Source organism: Lolium rigidum, chromosome 4, assembly GCF_022539505.1.
Source record: "Lolium rigidum isolate FL_2022 chromosome 4, APGP_CSIRO_Lrig_0.1, whole genome shotgun sequence".
In the NCBI taxonomy this organism is placed as follows: Eukaryota; Viridiplantae; Streptophyta; class Magnoliopsida; order Poales; family Poaceae; genus Lolium; species Lolium rigidum.
In genome coordinates this window covers 44,680,324-44,696,568 of record NC_061511.1, presented here as the reverse complement: position 1 = coordinate 44,696,568, position 16,245 = coordinate 44,680,324, and the positions used below count along the sequence as shown (strand labels likewise).

Here is a 16,245-nt window from a genome sequence, read left to right as displayed (position 1 = left end):
GCCCCCCAATCCACCTCCGGCGAAGAAGCAAAAGCAGTCCTGGGTTATTAACCCGGACCCTTACGTACCTAAGAAAACAAAGGTACCAGAGCCATCACTGAAGCCTCTCCCCACGAGGCCTTGGGAACGTAGTGCCGAGGAAGTCGACGCACACGCGGCTGCTGATTTAGAGAAATGGAAGGCGGCCTGCAAGAAGAAAAGAGAGCCCGAGCCCAAGCCAGTATTTTCTGATGAGCAAAAGAAGTGGGCTAAGTCATTTTTGAACGCACCGTCCCAAGCCGCGAAGAATCTGCCTGACGACTATGCACGTGAACTAAAGAATCAGGCACGCATATTCAAGGAGAAGAATGAGGAGGCCGATAAAGCGGAATTACAAAGTGCACAAAGCGGGAAACGAGTTGTTACCCAGCTCGGGGAACAAAGTAAACAATCGATTGCCCCGCTTATAGTGACAGCCGCCGGTCCGGATGCCCCCGAAATCATAGAAGTTGCGGCAGCACAGGGATTGACTGTAACGAGTGCCAGAGAACAAGCGGCCAACTTAGGTATTACTCTTCGTGAACTGTTAGGCCTTGATGAGGCGCCAGTGAAGGAGGTAGTACTTACATATGTGAAGAATGGGCCTCTCGTCTAGCCTGCGCAGGAAGAGGATCTACCTTCACAAATGAAAGGTCTGCTGAACTGGTACAAGGGTTACATAAAACATAAAAACGCCAAAGATTATATTTATGCGGAAGTTGGATATGAGCATCACTTCAAACAATACTGTGTACAAATTCATCTGAGTGAATTGTTCCAGCTTTTCAATCTGCGCGAGCTCGACAAATCTATCATCAGTTGCTACGTTCTGTAAGTGATTTATTTCTACCCCATCTCGTTCATATTGCCTGCACTATATATATATGTCCTAACTATATTGTTGTGTCCGCTATTATACATGCAGATTGAAGATTAAGGAATGCAGAGTAAGGAGCATCCATGATGTTGGGTTCATTGACCCACACATCGTTAATGGATATACGTTAAAGCATCACCCCGCCGACGTGGAGAAAGACTCGTGGCGGTTTCTTGATAAGCAGGAACTCAAAAGTGATATTCTATTTCCTTACCATTTTGGGTGAGTGTTTATGTCTTGAGCACATTCTCTTTTGTTTACTCCATGCATGGTATGTGGCCGGCTAATCGATGAGTTATGCATGACGTACTGTGCATGTATCGTGTCCGCAGGTTCCACTGGATTCTGCTAGTGATTAAAATTGACAAATCAGAATGTCTCATCCACGACTCTCTGGATATGGATAAGGCGGAGTGGGCCGACATGAGACAAATGCTTCAAAAGTAATTGTTTTCATTCATTTGCGCTCTATATCGATCGGCCTATTTCGTTCATTTCTTAATTAAGCTTCAAGTAATGAACTAATAACTCTCTTGTTCATTTAATTTTCTTTGCCTCGTAGGGTTTGGAGACGGTTCTCAGATACAAAGGTCGGTGAATTCAAGAAAGAGCTAAATTTCATGCGGTCAACGGCTAAGAATGGTAGCGATATGCAGCCACCGGGAACCAATCTGTGTGGATACTATGTCTGTGAGATGATCCGGAGATGCACCTCTGAGCGCGTTCCGAGTGATCTCAATGCTCAGAGGAATCACCTCCGGTCGATGCTTAGTCCAGAAGCTCGCTTCCGACCACTTCAAGAGGAACTAGCTGGATGGTTCAGGAGGGAAGTCCTCCATCCTAAAGGAGAACACCATTGCGACGACGTAGAACTATACATGCATTAAATTATGTATGGAAACTTGTTCAAACTTGTATATGGTCATCCGATGATATTGAATATATATTGTATATTTCTCTTGAATTCTTTTTGGTTATAATTTCAAATTTGTTTGAAATTGTACATTCATATGCATGTATATATGTAGTACCGTAGAATATGTGAAACTCCTTCAAAATTACAATAAAGCACAAAAGAAATAAAACAATATACAAATTAAACACAAAATATGTTTAGGGGGGGGGGGCAGGTTTAGGGGGGGCCGGAAACCCTAAACCTGCGGCGGCCTTTAGTCGCGGTTGGCCAGAAGAACCACGACTAAAGGTCCTCCGCCCGGACGGCCGCCTGGCGCCCACGTGGACGGGCCTTTAGTCGCGGTTCGTAAGGAACCGCGACTAAAGGGGGGGCCTTTAGTCGCGATACTTTGGTCGCGGTTGCGCAACCGCGACTAATGGCAGTTGCGAACCGCGACCAAAGGCCCTTTTTCCACCAGTGATTGTTGGTACCTCCCGTCGTCTCGGTGGGTCTTCTTTCATTTTCAGTGCATGCGCGGCACATAGCTTACATAGAGAGGATTCTCGACCGTGTGTCCTTCCCCCATCATCACCGATGGGCAACTCCGGAGCCAAGCCCCGTGCCTCCGACGACGGCGGTTATGCTCGCGCCGCACCGCCCTGCTTGATGCATCCGATCGGCAACTCTGATGGTTCTGCCAATGCCGCACCGCCCTGCTCGGCGAATCTCACCAGTTCGGAGACCGGCGAGATGAAGTCGGAGTACCCGCGGCGGCCCGGCGTGGCCGACTGCTCCTACTACGTCAAGTTCGGGACCTGCAGGTACGGGATGAAGTGCTGGTTCAACCACCCTCCCTACAGCAGCCAACAAGCATCGAATTCATCCCACCACAACAAACAGCAGGTGCGTACGTGATTTCTCAGTGGATCTCTCCAGTCCAGTCCAGTCCAGTCCTGTCCAGTCCAGCCTCACTTTATCCGAGTCCGCATCATCACCGACGACGGTGAATCTCATCGCTAATTTACTTGTTTATTATTATTACTGGTATCAACCCAATAAATAAATTAAGGTTGATCCGACCTATTATATATATATACTAGCAAAAGTCCGGGCGCCCGGAATCGATCCCAACGACGCCGTCTTCCCCGCAGCCGTCCTAGCTAGCTCCGCCGCGACCGTGACGTCGCAGTCGACCTCCCCCGAGCGCCTCTGGTTCTCCAACATCTCCCCCCCTCTGGTTGCCGCCACGCCATGCGCCTCTCTCCCCGCCCCGCCGATCGCCTCTGGCCGCACGCGCGCACGCCAACCACCTCGCCCCGCGCCTCAGCCGCAGTCCACCCGACGGTCAACGCCGCTGCCAGCCTAGGCTCCGACGAGGTGACAGCGGCGACGGGACTCGATTGTTTTTTTTCTTTTTCGGGTGTTTTGTTTTCCAAAAAACTTAGTTGTGGGGCACCCTAAACCATAGATGTGGCGCACCTCATAGTGTGCGCCACGGGTAGTAAAATTTGGTGCGCCACGGGTAGCTATTTTTCTAGTAGTGATTTAATCCCACACATCAACGTTTTAGCATCGAAATTCTTGAAGTTATACTCCCTATGTTTTCTTTTACATAGCGTATTTTTATAAAGCATTGGTAGCAAAGTGATTGCAAGACAAAGGGAAATAAGTTTGTCTGAATTTATGGAGAATTCTTAATATTTGCTACACACCATTCATTGTTCAAAGTTTCCAAAATGTTCTTTGAGGATGAAGATTTAATACAAATTATGTTGATTCGGCTGTCATTTTTTCAAGATATCAACAGTGATGGATGATACCCGCAATCTTTAAAAAATTGGTACTCTTTTCTAGAAGCATTATCTATTTTAAGACAAAGTATGCCCATTTCTTACCCGTGTAAAATGGTGTGTTATGTTGTTTAGAATTATCTTGTTTTTAATAGAAGTATTTTTCAGTATTTTTCAGAGAAAGCATGCAACTACAACCGCCACGAAGAAAAATTCAAAGTCGAGCAAGTGAAGACGAACTTCCTTGGGCTTCCACTTCGTCCGGTAAGTCTTTCTGGAATTCTAGTTCATGTTGTTTAGTTCCTTGTCCACCAAAGTTTTGTTAGGCTAATCATTTGATGGTTTTCTTTTATATTTTCCTTGCGCTGTAAACATATTAATGCTTTTAACACTATTATTTGATGAATTACATTTTTTAGTGAAAACGTGGTGCTTTTTAATCTTACAGGGTGCAGGACTATGTTCACACTATATGAAACAAGGAACATGTAAATTTGGCACCAACTGCAAGTTTCACCATCCAGATCCAAAATCAGAACATGCGAATTTGAATGCTTCACGACATGTTGTTGAAGAATCAACTCAACTGAACTTTTCATCAGAGCCTATCAAACGAGCACAGAATGAGCGATCTGTTTCCTTAGTTACATCATCAACTAGTGGAACATTAGAAACTATTCCAACTCGAGGAGACTCTACATGTACAGAACATAGTGCATATAAGGTAAGTAACCTGGGACTGTTTATTTCTATCTTGTCTAGATTTTTTTTAAAGATCATTCATATTTTTTAGCCTTGGACCATCCATCATCATTCCCATCCCATTCCATATGTAGAATTAATCTACATAAGACATAATTTGAGGATTTGATTAACACTGATAGAAAACTAAAAATACAAAAAGAAATCTTAGTTAGAAAGAATTATTGGAAACGTTCAATCCTTATTGTAAATTGAAAATACTAAAAAGTGCAGTAATGTCTTGCTAAAGTTGCATATTTCTTTTGAATCCAATTTAGGCTGCGTACTGTGCAATTTCAGATGACTAAGATTCACACAAAAATCAAGTGACCGAGAATTAGCAAAACCAAAACAATATTTGCCATTCAAAACATTTTCTTCTACTTCTTAGAAATTGGACATTACTATTAGTGTTTTAGGTGATAGAGATTTTGCTTACTTGATTAAAACCTGTTTTGACTAGCCAGCAATAGTCAATGTGTATTATTCACCATAAAAGCATCTGCATACAAGAGTAGAGCATTCTGAATCTAAACCATCGATCACTCTCTTGCATCGAACATGAAAACAAAGTATATCCAACAACGTCTTGCTCCAACTAAATATATAGGGGTTGCACATACATGTTGTTGAACCTTATCATTACCAAACCTTGACCAAAGTTGGACCACCATAACATCCCCCAACAAGGTAAGAATTTGGATAGCTTACGTACATATAAAAAATGTTAGTTGTAAACACAACCTAGCAGAGTTTTTCAGTAAACATATATAATGCTCTTAACCCTTTTTGTTACAAGTTCAAGGTCCCACTCGATACAATCAGTAGATCCCAATTTCTTGCAGTTCTTCCCCATGCAAATTTCCTTTATATAAGAAGAATTCCCTCAGTTGAGTTGCATGTTGCAATATGGATGAAAGGTATGTCCATACGTGATAAAAAAAAACAGCCTAACTTTATAGTTTATAACTTTGTAAACATGTATTACATGCATTATGGGACCATGTCATTTCTAGAAGCATTCATCATATGAATAAAATCTTATAAAGTGCATATCTTTTAAGCTCAAAATGCTCAAATCTGAACCTAAATTACAATTGTGAAGCAAACGTCCTTAAAAAGGCTCTTACAATAATTTTCATAGCTCTCATACAACTGCAGGAAAGCCTTTGAAAATCTTCACGGCCAGAAATCCATGCATGTATGATATTTCAATGAAGTGTTATTTGATCAAATTCATAGATTGGGAAAACAGTAATCGTTTGATGGTGATTCTTATTATAAAAGTTCTTGAAATTTAGTACTGGGGCTGATATATTAATATTCACCCATTTTTTATGATTTTATGGATCATTATTAATCTACTTATAATTCATCATTGTGTGGGGATGGAGGTTATGTCACCGTAATCTTACAGATTCATTGATTTGCCATCTATTGAGGTCAGGATTGATGTCCTGGGCTTGTAAAAGTAAGGCCATCACTAGTAGAAAAACCCCCCTTTAGTACCGGTTTCAGAGGACCTTTAGTACCGATTTTGGAACCGGTACTAAAGCCTCCCCTCCTTTGGTACCGGTTCCTTACGAACCGGTACTATAGGTGCCTCCACGTAGCCCCAGACGAGCCCGCGGGGCTGCAGACCTTTGGTACCGGTTCGTAACGCGAATCGGTACTAAAGGTTGGCCCTTTTTTTCTCTTTTCGATTTTTTTTTAAATTCAATTTTTTTCCCAATTTTTTTATTTGAATTGTTTAACCACTTAATCACACTATACACACATTTATCACTAAGCATTCTTAATTTCAATCTAAATTACTCGATTCTACTAACACTTCCCCACAGGTCACCCATCATCAGACTACTCCAGCCCTAGCACGCTTAACTTCTTAGTTCCTTCCCTATGAGCTACCTACAAATAACTAATGCTTACCTGACAATAGTATCCAATCAATCCTATTAACCCATGGACTATGATGTCACACACATTTATTTTATGAATCGAAATAATTATTTAAATAAAAAGAAATAAATCATTAATAATAATCTTGAATTAAAATATTCTTGAATGCAAATAATAATTAACTTATTTGCCTTTTTCCATTTAATATTGAATAATTCGTATCTGCAAATCCGTAAATCAAAATTTGACAAATAATATGTCCAAATCGATTAGAAAAATGAGAGAAATCCAAATATGACATCCATATCATCCACATCCTTGCACCTCTTTTGAAAATGATAAATTCTTGCCGATTCGGTTGGAAACGGGTAAAATTTGAACTGCAGGTGCATCGTAGTTTGCTCATGATTTTTGGGAAAAATCATTTTTCGGTACACAACTACCTATTTCATCAAAGATATACAAAGAGTTTCTCAATATTCAACCCCTAGCTACGAACGGTCGTGCCCGCCGTCTTGACTTTTTCCTGAAATCGGCATAGAAAATTCTACAAAATTCACAAAAATTCAAAATGGTGTAAGACCTTCACGTGGTGTCATTATATATGCCCTAGTATCCACCAAAAATACTAGACTTGGAATACCAAAATTCTGTTGAAAATGTTTTCAAAGAAACGAGCTATCTCCTACGAACATTCTAGGGTTTCGAGCCAAATGACGGGTGTTTTGGTCACATCCATGGTATAGTTTGCTAAAATGTGCCTATATTCCACACAAACATGCATCTTGGAAGCACGGACAATGTTCACGGAGGAAGTTTTCATATTGATTGGAAAAAAAAACCATTTTCCATTTTTCGAGCGCGAAAAATGGGTTTTTTTGTGAAGCAGCAACCACAAATATGTTGCAAAAATTGGGACATGCATTTTCTGAGTACACTAGACCATGTTAGATTCAAAAATAACAAAAGTGTTGGCTCTGAAAAGGTTTCCATGCACCTCTTTTGAAAATGACAAATTCTTGTCGATTCAGTTGAAAACGGGTAAGATTTGAACTGCAGGTGCATCGTAGTTTGCTCATGATTTTTAGGAAAAATCGTTTTTAGGTACAAAACTACCTATTTCATCAGAGATATACAAAGAGTTTCTCAATATTCAACCCCTAGCTACGATCGGTCGTGCCCGCCGTCTTGACTTTTTCCTGAAACCGACATAGAAAATTCTACAAAATTCACAAAAATTCAAAATGGTGTAAGACCTTCGCGTGGTGTCATTATATATGCCCTAGTATCCACCAAAAATAATAGACTTGGAATACCAAAGTTCTGTTGAAAATGTTTTCAAAAAAACGAGCTATCTCCTACGAACATTTTAGGGTTTCGGGCCAAATAACGGGTGTTTTGGCTACATTCATAGAATAATTTGCTAAAATGTGCCTATATTCCACACAAACATGCATCTTGGAAGCACGAACAATGTTCATGGAGGAAGTTTTCATATTTATTGGGAAAAAAACGATTTTCCATTTTTCCAGTGCGAAAAATGGGTTTTTTTTGTGAAGCAGCAACCACAAATATGTTGCAAAAATTGGGACATGCATTTTTTTGATTACATTAGACCATGTTAGATTCAAAAATAACTAAAGTTTTGGCTGTGAAAAGGTTTCCATGCACCTCTTTTGAAAATGACAAATTCCTGCCGATTTAGTTGGAAACGGGTAAAATTTGAACTGCAGGTGCATCGTAGTTTGCTCATGATTTTTGGGAAAAATCATTTTTAGGTACACAACTACCTATTTTATCAGATATATACAAAGAGTTTCTCAATATTCAAGCCCTAGCTACGATCGGTCGTGCCCGCCGTCTTGACTTTTTCCTGAAACCGACATAGAAAATTCTACAAAATTCACAAAAATTCAAAATGGTGTAATACCTTTGCGTGGTGTCATTATATATGCCCTAGTATCCACAAAAAATAATAGACTTGGAATACCAAAGTTCTGTTGAAAATGTTTTCAAAGAAACGAGCTATCTCCTACGAACATTCTAGGGTTTCGGACCAAATGACGAGAGTTTTGGCCACATCCATGGCATAGTTTGCTAAAATGTGCCCATATTCCACACAAACATGCATCTTGGAAGCACGGACAATGTTCACGGAGGAAGTTTTCATATTTATTAGAAAAAAACCATTTTCCATTTTTCGAGTGCGAAAAATGGGTTTTTTTGTGAAGCAGCAACCACAAATATGTTGCAAAAATTGGGACATGCATTTTTTGAGTACACTAGACCATGTTAGATTCACAAATAACCAAAGTGTTGGCTCTGAAAAGGTTTCCATGCACCTCTTTTGAAAATGACAAATTCTTACAGATTCAGTTGGAAACGGGTAAAATTTGATCTGCAGGTGCATCGTAGTTTGCTAATGATTTTTGGGAAAAATCATTTTTAGGTACACAACTACCTATTTCATCAAAGATATACAAAGAGTTTCTCAACATTCAATCTCTAGCTACGAACGGTCGTGCGCGCCGTCTTGACTTTTTCCTGAAACCGGCATGGAAAATTCTACAAAATTCACAAAAAATCAAAATGGTGTAAGGCCTTCGCGTGGTGTCATTATATATGCCCTATTATCCACAAAAAATAATATACTTGGAATACCAAAGTTCTGTTGAAAATGTTTTCAAAGAAACGAGCTTGAACATGGTACCACATAACTTTTGGTTGGATTCCGACGCTCCGGAGCCCCTCTTCGGTGAAACCGTAGTTTGAACATGAATTTTTTTGTCCTTGCTCATGGATTTTTTTTGAAGAATATAGTTTGAACAATGTGTATGATGATGTGGATCTACTTCTTCTCTTCGAGACGAGCTAAAGAACATCGAAATCCGAGTTCCATTGCAAAAGTTATGCTCAAAACGGTGAGTGAGTAAAAAAAACAGAGAAAAACCTTTAGTACCGGTTCGTATCACGAACTGGTACTAAAGGTGGACCCCGGTTCATGATACGAACCGACCGGTACTAAAGGTGAAGTTCGAACCGGTACTAAAGGTTGCCGGCGCCCTGGACAGTGGAACCGGTGCTAATGCTAAGGCTCAGACGGTTGCCCCTTTTTCTACTAGTGCATATCACCTTACTCTAGCCGATACATTAGTTTGTCGGTAGTTGATGTCAAGGTTGATGCCCTACGCTTTCTCTGTGGTGATCATATTTCATGTCTACGAATTAAATTCTAGGATCCTAATAGAAAAATACTTTAAATCTACGTGGAGTTATAGCATTTTTTCTCGAAAAGGAGGTTGCGACCCCCCGCCTCTACATCGAAGAGATGCATACAACCTTTATTTAGATTTTATTCAACAAAGATCTTCCAAGAGCATACATCACAAAACCCGAAGCCACCAGTCAACACCTACAAACCCGACAATGGGTGAAGAACATGCCATCAGGGCCTTATGCCCTAAAAAACATAAACAACGCCCCACCAGCTAATTACCGAGGGCATCACCGAGTCACCATATGGCGAAATAGGAGCACACATCCGGTCTAGCAGAATCTCGGCGAGCACCTCATGCACTCACTTCAGAAGCCATCACCGCCATCAACCGCTGGTCCATCTTCAAGGCAGAAATCCGCATAGCCCTTGCTAGGCCTGCCGTCAATGCTACCATGGCGCCAGACAGCACCTCCTCCCTACGAGAGTCCATCACACCGCGTCCGTCACCGAGGCCCCGCTGCGACATGCCGCCGAGACTTGCCGTCGTCGACGCGGTAGATGCACACCACTCATTCTCTTGCCTCCACCATCCGGCAGCTGCTCCAAAAACGATGCCCCAAGAGGTACATCGACGACGAAAGCGCCGCCATCGTCCGATCTGGGATACCCAGATCTGGGGTTTCCCCTGGAGCAGCACAAGAGCATTTGAATAACAATTTTATTCCATCAGCTCATTACTCTTGTTGTAACTTTTCATTGTTTCCATTAACTTCAGTTAGTTTAGGTTCCAGTTCTCCAAGCTTTATTTGTTACTTTATAGTTACGATGTTATAAAAATGAAATCCAACATTCATAATCTATACATATAAGGGACTAATCCATGGACTAACATACATCCAACTCATCAAATTCAAGAGGGTTTTTAATTAATTGCACCGAGATGTTGATATGCTACCTTTCGACATTTGTTCATTAAAACCCCAAACTCGTGAGCCATTTGATCCCACCTTTTGATCTGCACGAGTAAAGATACTCATGTGAGAACATTAGATAGTTGATGAATATGCATGTCGAGCAGATTGATTTAGGAAAATGTCACATTTATATCATTTGCTAAAAGTGACACTTTAATTCATAATTGGAAAAGGGCTAACCTTCTTTGAAAATGAGGAAAAATAACAAGGGGCTTGCTCCTTGATTTGGATTTCAGTCTGATGTGACAAGTTCATGAAAATATCACAAACGGAGGTCGCCGTTGGATCTTTGTTGTGACAAGTTGTGAAAGTATATAGAACTATGCATTCTGAAGTCTACTAAAATGCCGCCAGCTAGCCTGGCTGAAGATATCATGGGTAAGCATCACCAGTAGGTTGCATCCGGTATCCATAAATTCCCGTTGATCCGACAGGAGCAGGAAGGACCATAGCTTGATCCAATATGTGGCCAAATAGATAACCTACAAGAAATTGGATGCTCCATTCTTGTTAAAAACAATGTTATTAATGTAATTCCATCTCGGCCAACATAAAGCTGAAACTCCAATATGTGTTCTAGCATTAGTTTTTTTGTCGATTCCATTCAGCCAATTCCTAAACATATTTGTGCTATTGGTTGGTGGAGGAAGATTATGAGTAAACTGAACAATACGCCATACAAAATGAGCAAAAGGATATGAGAGAAACAAATAATCATTGGTCTCATTCGAGTCACAAAACCATCGTTTTTTACACCCATTCCAGTTTCTTTTAGCTAGGGTATCTTTAGTAAATAAAACTTTTATATTGCGGAACCACACAAAAATCTTTATCTTAAGTGGGATTTTTTTGTTTACAATAGATATTTGCGAAGAAACCTCGTATGACCATTCATGAGGTCGCCATACATAGATCTCACTGAAAAGACCCCCGAGGTCGTGAGCCTCCAAATAAACCTATGCTGGCTCATTCGATAAATGGATCATCATCAATCTTTGGTATAAGTGTAACCAAGCAATCCACTTATCACCAATTAAAGCCCTTCTGAAACCGATGTTCAGTGAAATCTGTGATAAAACATTAGAGATGGAAACATCTTTTCATTGCACTATGTTACATAATGATGGATACTACTGAGTGAGGGGCGTATCGCCTAACCAAAATCGTCCCAAATCCTGGTACTCCAACCATCTCCAATTTGGAAAAGCATCTGTTAAAGAAATCATCTTTAACCCGCATAAGGCCCTTCCAAAATGGAGAATCTGTAGGCTTTGCCTGAACTTGTGACAAAGTCTTATTCTGGAGATACTTGTTATGTAGCAACTTGTGCCATACACCCTCTCCATTAAGTAATTTAAACAGCCATTTGCAGAGTAAACACATGTTCTCGAGGTCAAGTATTTCTATACCCAGGCCTCCCTGATCTTTAGGTCTACATAGTATGTTCCATTTTGTTAACCAATATTTACGTTTATTCTCATCACTTTGCTAAAAAAACAGTGGTCTATAAAATTCATTTGTTATGCTAGCTCTAATTGATTGTTGAGCCAGTTTGCGGTTGCTGAAATTATTTTATAAGGTGAAAAAATAGCCACGGCGATAACTGTTATTCGCATAGCATGTGTTTTTTACTTCCGCGAGCTTGTGTTTTTTTAATTGTGATCCTGAATGTGTCACTTCTCATATTTACATGTCTATATGATAACGATTTGCAGATTGTTGGTGCATCTAAGGACATCTTGGAACTTAAGCGGGATATTGATGTAGAACTGGGTAACAATGACTCAAATGTGAGAACTCTTCCCTTCTATTAGTTTCAGATGACATCTGATTTCACTTCGTTTGTTCTGCTAGCTCTAGTTGGTGTTCCTTAGTGTTATCTAAGAAAGGGTTGATGTTATTGTTGATTCCAATCTCCATACCTTTCACTCTCCGAAGAGGGGACCCCCAGCCAGCATCAAGATTCATTGAAACATACCCTTATGCAAACCTATTCGCAACCATTGCCCCTATCCTTTCATACTTATCCACCTTCTGCCCTGGTTTTGCTATTCAATAGAGCGGTTCTAGAAATTCCAGCTCTAATAGCAGTTTTTTCCTTTCCTCATTAATTTTATTATCTTTTTCTATGGTTCATCAGCCATGTAATCGCTATGATGGAGCTGACAGGCGTGACTGGCTTTCACCGTCTGCACAAATTCGTGTTGTTGCTAGTGAAGAGAAATCTTGGGACAACATCTATGAATCGCAAGAATTATGTTCTCCAAGTGGCAAGCAAGAGAAATTTAACAAGCACGGCCAATTAATCTCTCAGCTTGACTCTAACGCTCAGGTATCTTGAAGATACAACTTTTTAGTATTTGTTGTATCAGTAGGCTTGCCGACCAAGCTCTCTCCTCATTTATGGATTTGTCACTGTGTACCTCTTAAATTACTTCCTCCAATTTCAAATATAAGTCGTTTTAAAATCTGTGTCAGGTTTGACCATCAATATAAAGTACTAGTACCAAGATTGACGACGTCAAAATGATATTACTAGGTATTTTATTTGGAGCAACCTGGTTTTTCAAAGAGATTGATAATCCAACTGTCACCTAGATTGTGCCATTGTCCAAAACGAGATATATTTGGAATCAGAGAGTAATAGTTAAGCTAAACTGATGGCACCTAAGCCTTCCGTTTGGGTTGTGTATGTATTGGTAGACAATGATGCCGTGTATACATTGTCACGTACCTGACAGAGAACAGTAGTTGATCTTTAGGTTATTCTTGCATTAATAAAAGCAAATACTCCGTATATAGTGATGCGATGCTTGTGTGGCCTTCATCTAATTCGGACCTCAGAAGCATTACCCATTTTTTTAATTGATCAATGTTTAGATGATTGGTTCAAATTTACACTATAATTTAGACACGTATGCTTGTATGTTATTTCAATACACGAATGCTTGCCTCATAGTAATTTATACAATAGAAATATTCAACAATATGTTCAGCTTTGGTCTTTGGATGATGCCTGCAATCTGTGATACCTGAATGATTGTTGACATTCCAATTTATTTTAAACATCTTCCCACCGTTGCTCTTGTTAAGGTTTGCATCCCTTGGTCGATCCAAAGAGGCAATCTTTCTGACAGAGATGGAGTTCTTATGGCGGTGAAAGGGTATATTTGATTTGGGATTTTTTTTGCATTATGTTAATTTCCTGAAACTTTTTAAATTTTTATAATCTGACAATAATCAGAAAACGAACATCTTTATTTGTTGTCTGCTGCACAGTATACTGGATAATTTGACGCCAGAGAAGTTCGATCTTGTTAAGGACCAGTTAATAGAAGCAGGAATCACTAGAGAAGATATTTTGGAGGTTTGGTTTATTCCTAGTTGTTTATTGAATTTAATTTTATTTGACATTTGTGATTCACCTCTTCTATGGTTACTTATTTATTTATTCAGGATGTTATTACTGTTATGTTTGAGAAGGCTGTTTCTGAGCCCACCTTCTGTCCGATGTATGCTCAACTTTGTTCTTATGTCAATATGAAGCTCCCATCATCCCCTCCTGAAGAACCTGATGGTAAAGAGATTGCGTTCGCAAGTGTACTGCTCAATAATTGTCATGAAGTATTTGAAGGTGCTGGCAATCTATGTGCCGAGATTGATACATTGACTGGTCAAGACCAAGAGATGGAGACACGGAATAAAGAAATAATGCTAATGAAGCATCGAACACTTGGAAACATTCGCCTTATTGGTGAGTTGCTCAAGCAAAAAATCGTCAAAGATAAGATTGTACATCACACGGTTCAGGTACACATGCAAATCTTATATTAAGGACTATGCTGCAATTATGCTATAATAATATTGTACACGTAGTGTAAACAAAACTTCACTTGACAGAAGAGCGGTATATGAGATATTAGCCAAAAAAGAAGAAGGGGAAAGTCCATATTATATGGCTATGGTAAAGTCTGAATTATTTTTGGGTGGGTGGGTATACACTCAATCTAACATGTATCAAATTTCCAAATTTAAATTTGATGTACATAAGGTGGACAGAGGGAGCATAATTCATTGACATTTGTCCTACTAACCTTGGAGCATTTATTGTTCATTTGTCGAAGTACAAGTGGACAGTACAAATAGAGTGTGTAGGTGAAACCGTTCTCATAAGTTACTTATTATAGATACTATCCTCCAATTCTTCATATCTTGACACAAATACATAGAAACAGAAAATAAAACTCATAGTACAGGTGGAAGGTTTAGATTTGCTCAATTATCTCCTTCATTGCTCTCTGGATTAACCATCCTCATTCTTATATTGGTGTTACATATTCCACTTGTATGATCCATTGGTTGCAAGTGATATATAAGAGTCTTGACGTTTAGTTTGTCCCTCAATGAAATTGTGTAATTGTAGATGGACGAAAACAAGCAAGGAAAACCAGATTGGGATACTTTTGCTACTAAAGTTTTTTGTGATATTTGTACCATTGAGGTTTTAGCTGGAAATCGACCAAACGACCATTTGAATGCTATTGGGTATAACAACTTATACACCAAGTTCAATGAAAAAACAAAAAAAGGTTACAATCAGAAGCAATTTAAAAGTAAGTGGGAGTCGTTGAAGAAAGACTACCAGACATGGAAGGCATTGTTGGAGAGTGAAGATGATCTAGGGCAGGATCCTAAAATGAATACAATATCTACAACCCCAGAATGGTGGGCAAAAAAGATGGAGGTATAATTTATTTTCATTGACAGCTTCATGTTTATCTGGTTTTTACTCAACCATATTATCCTTTCAAAAAAAAATTAGGCAATGCCGGATTGCAGCAAGTTCCGTTCAGCACCACTCAAGAATGTTGATCTTCTAAATATAATGTTAGAGGATATGCTGGATTCAAGCTCGACAACACCTGAAGCTAATATGGCAGTCAATACAACTATCAAAAGTGAGCATGGTGCTGGCGATGGAAATGATATAGGCCTCATTGATAAGGATGTTAATGAGCAGTCTAAAGAGGCAATATTACAAAAATCTTCTAACAAAGAACCTAACTCGACAAAGCCCAAGACAAATTCTGTGCATGCAGAACTGAATCATCTTGTTGACCGAGTTGAGAATGTGAACCCAAGAAATTCTGCAACGTCTACAAGGGTCGATCAAGTAGAAAGCAATATTTCCGAGATCATGGAGTTAGTTGTAGATGCTGGAGTCCAGGAAGGCAGTGATGAACATTTCATTGCTACCCAATTATTTATTAGTCCAGAATATCGTGAAATGTTTCGTACCCTGAAGACCCCTCAAGGAAGACTTGGGTGGCTTAAAAAGATGTGCCATGTCAAGGAATAACGGTAGGATTCTAGTTCAAGTGTACCTGATGTTTGTTCTCCAAAAACAATTTGTACCTGTTGTTATCATGAGACCATTTAAAAGTGATGTACTAATTTAATGCTACTTTATTTTATGTACTTGCTATTTTATGAGGTAGCTTCTAAACCCACCTTTGATTTTGTGTGAATGTATTGAGCTCTTACTGTGACTGATCCTATCACGTGGCCCTTTGATCTGTTTTCACTAAAGAGAACATGCGCTGATGTCATAATTTATCTACTGCCCATATTGTAAATAAGTTCCAGAGCCTCACGTGGCCCTTTGATCTGTTTTCGTTATTTATCTACTGCCCATATTGTACCTCTGACTGAAGCGCATCTTGAAGCGTATATATCCTCCTGCAAGACGCCACCTAAGCCTCCTGTACCATTTTTTTTTTTTGCAAAGAAGGAACTTTCCCCAGCTACTACCACTGCTAGAGAATAGCCTATCA

The 16,245-nt window shown here is 39.7% G+C and overlaps 1 protein-coding gene across 2 annotated transcripts; it reads left to right on the top strand.

The window, feature by feature from the left end:
• Positions 1 to 2,382: 2,382 nt before the first annotated feature.
• On the top strand, positions 2,383 to 15,966 carry LOC124708013 (zinc finger CCCH domain-containing protein 43-like). 2 transcript variants are annotated; one of them, XM_047239704.1, is made up of 10 exons: positions 2,383 to 2,693; positions 3,749 to 3,844; positions 4,029 to 4,304; positions 12,127 to 12,201; positions 12,552 to 12,743; positions 13,505 to 13,575; positions 13,691 to 13,778; positions 13,958 to 14,221; positions 14,835 to 15,155; positions 15,234 to 15,966. In XM_047239704.1, exons 1-10 carry the CDS (start codon positions 2,385 to 2,387, stop codon positions 15,768 to 15,770), a joined length of 2,229 nt encoding a protein of 742 aa, XP_047095660.1. In that variant the 5' UTR covers positions 2,383 to 2,384; the 3' UTR covers positions 15,771 to 15,966. The 2 variants fall into 2 exon arrangements, with proteins under 2 accessions (XP_047095660.1, XP_047095659.1); XM_047239703.1 differs by having other exon boundaries at positions 13,868 to 14,221.
• The last annotated feature ends 279 nt before the right edge of the window (positions 15,967 to 16,245 follow it).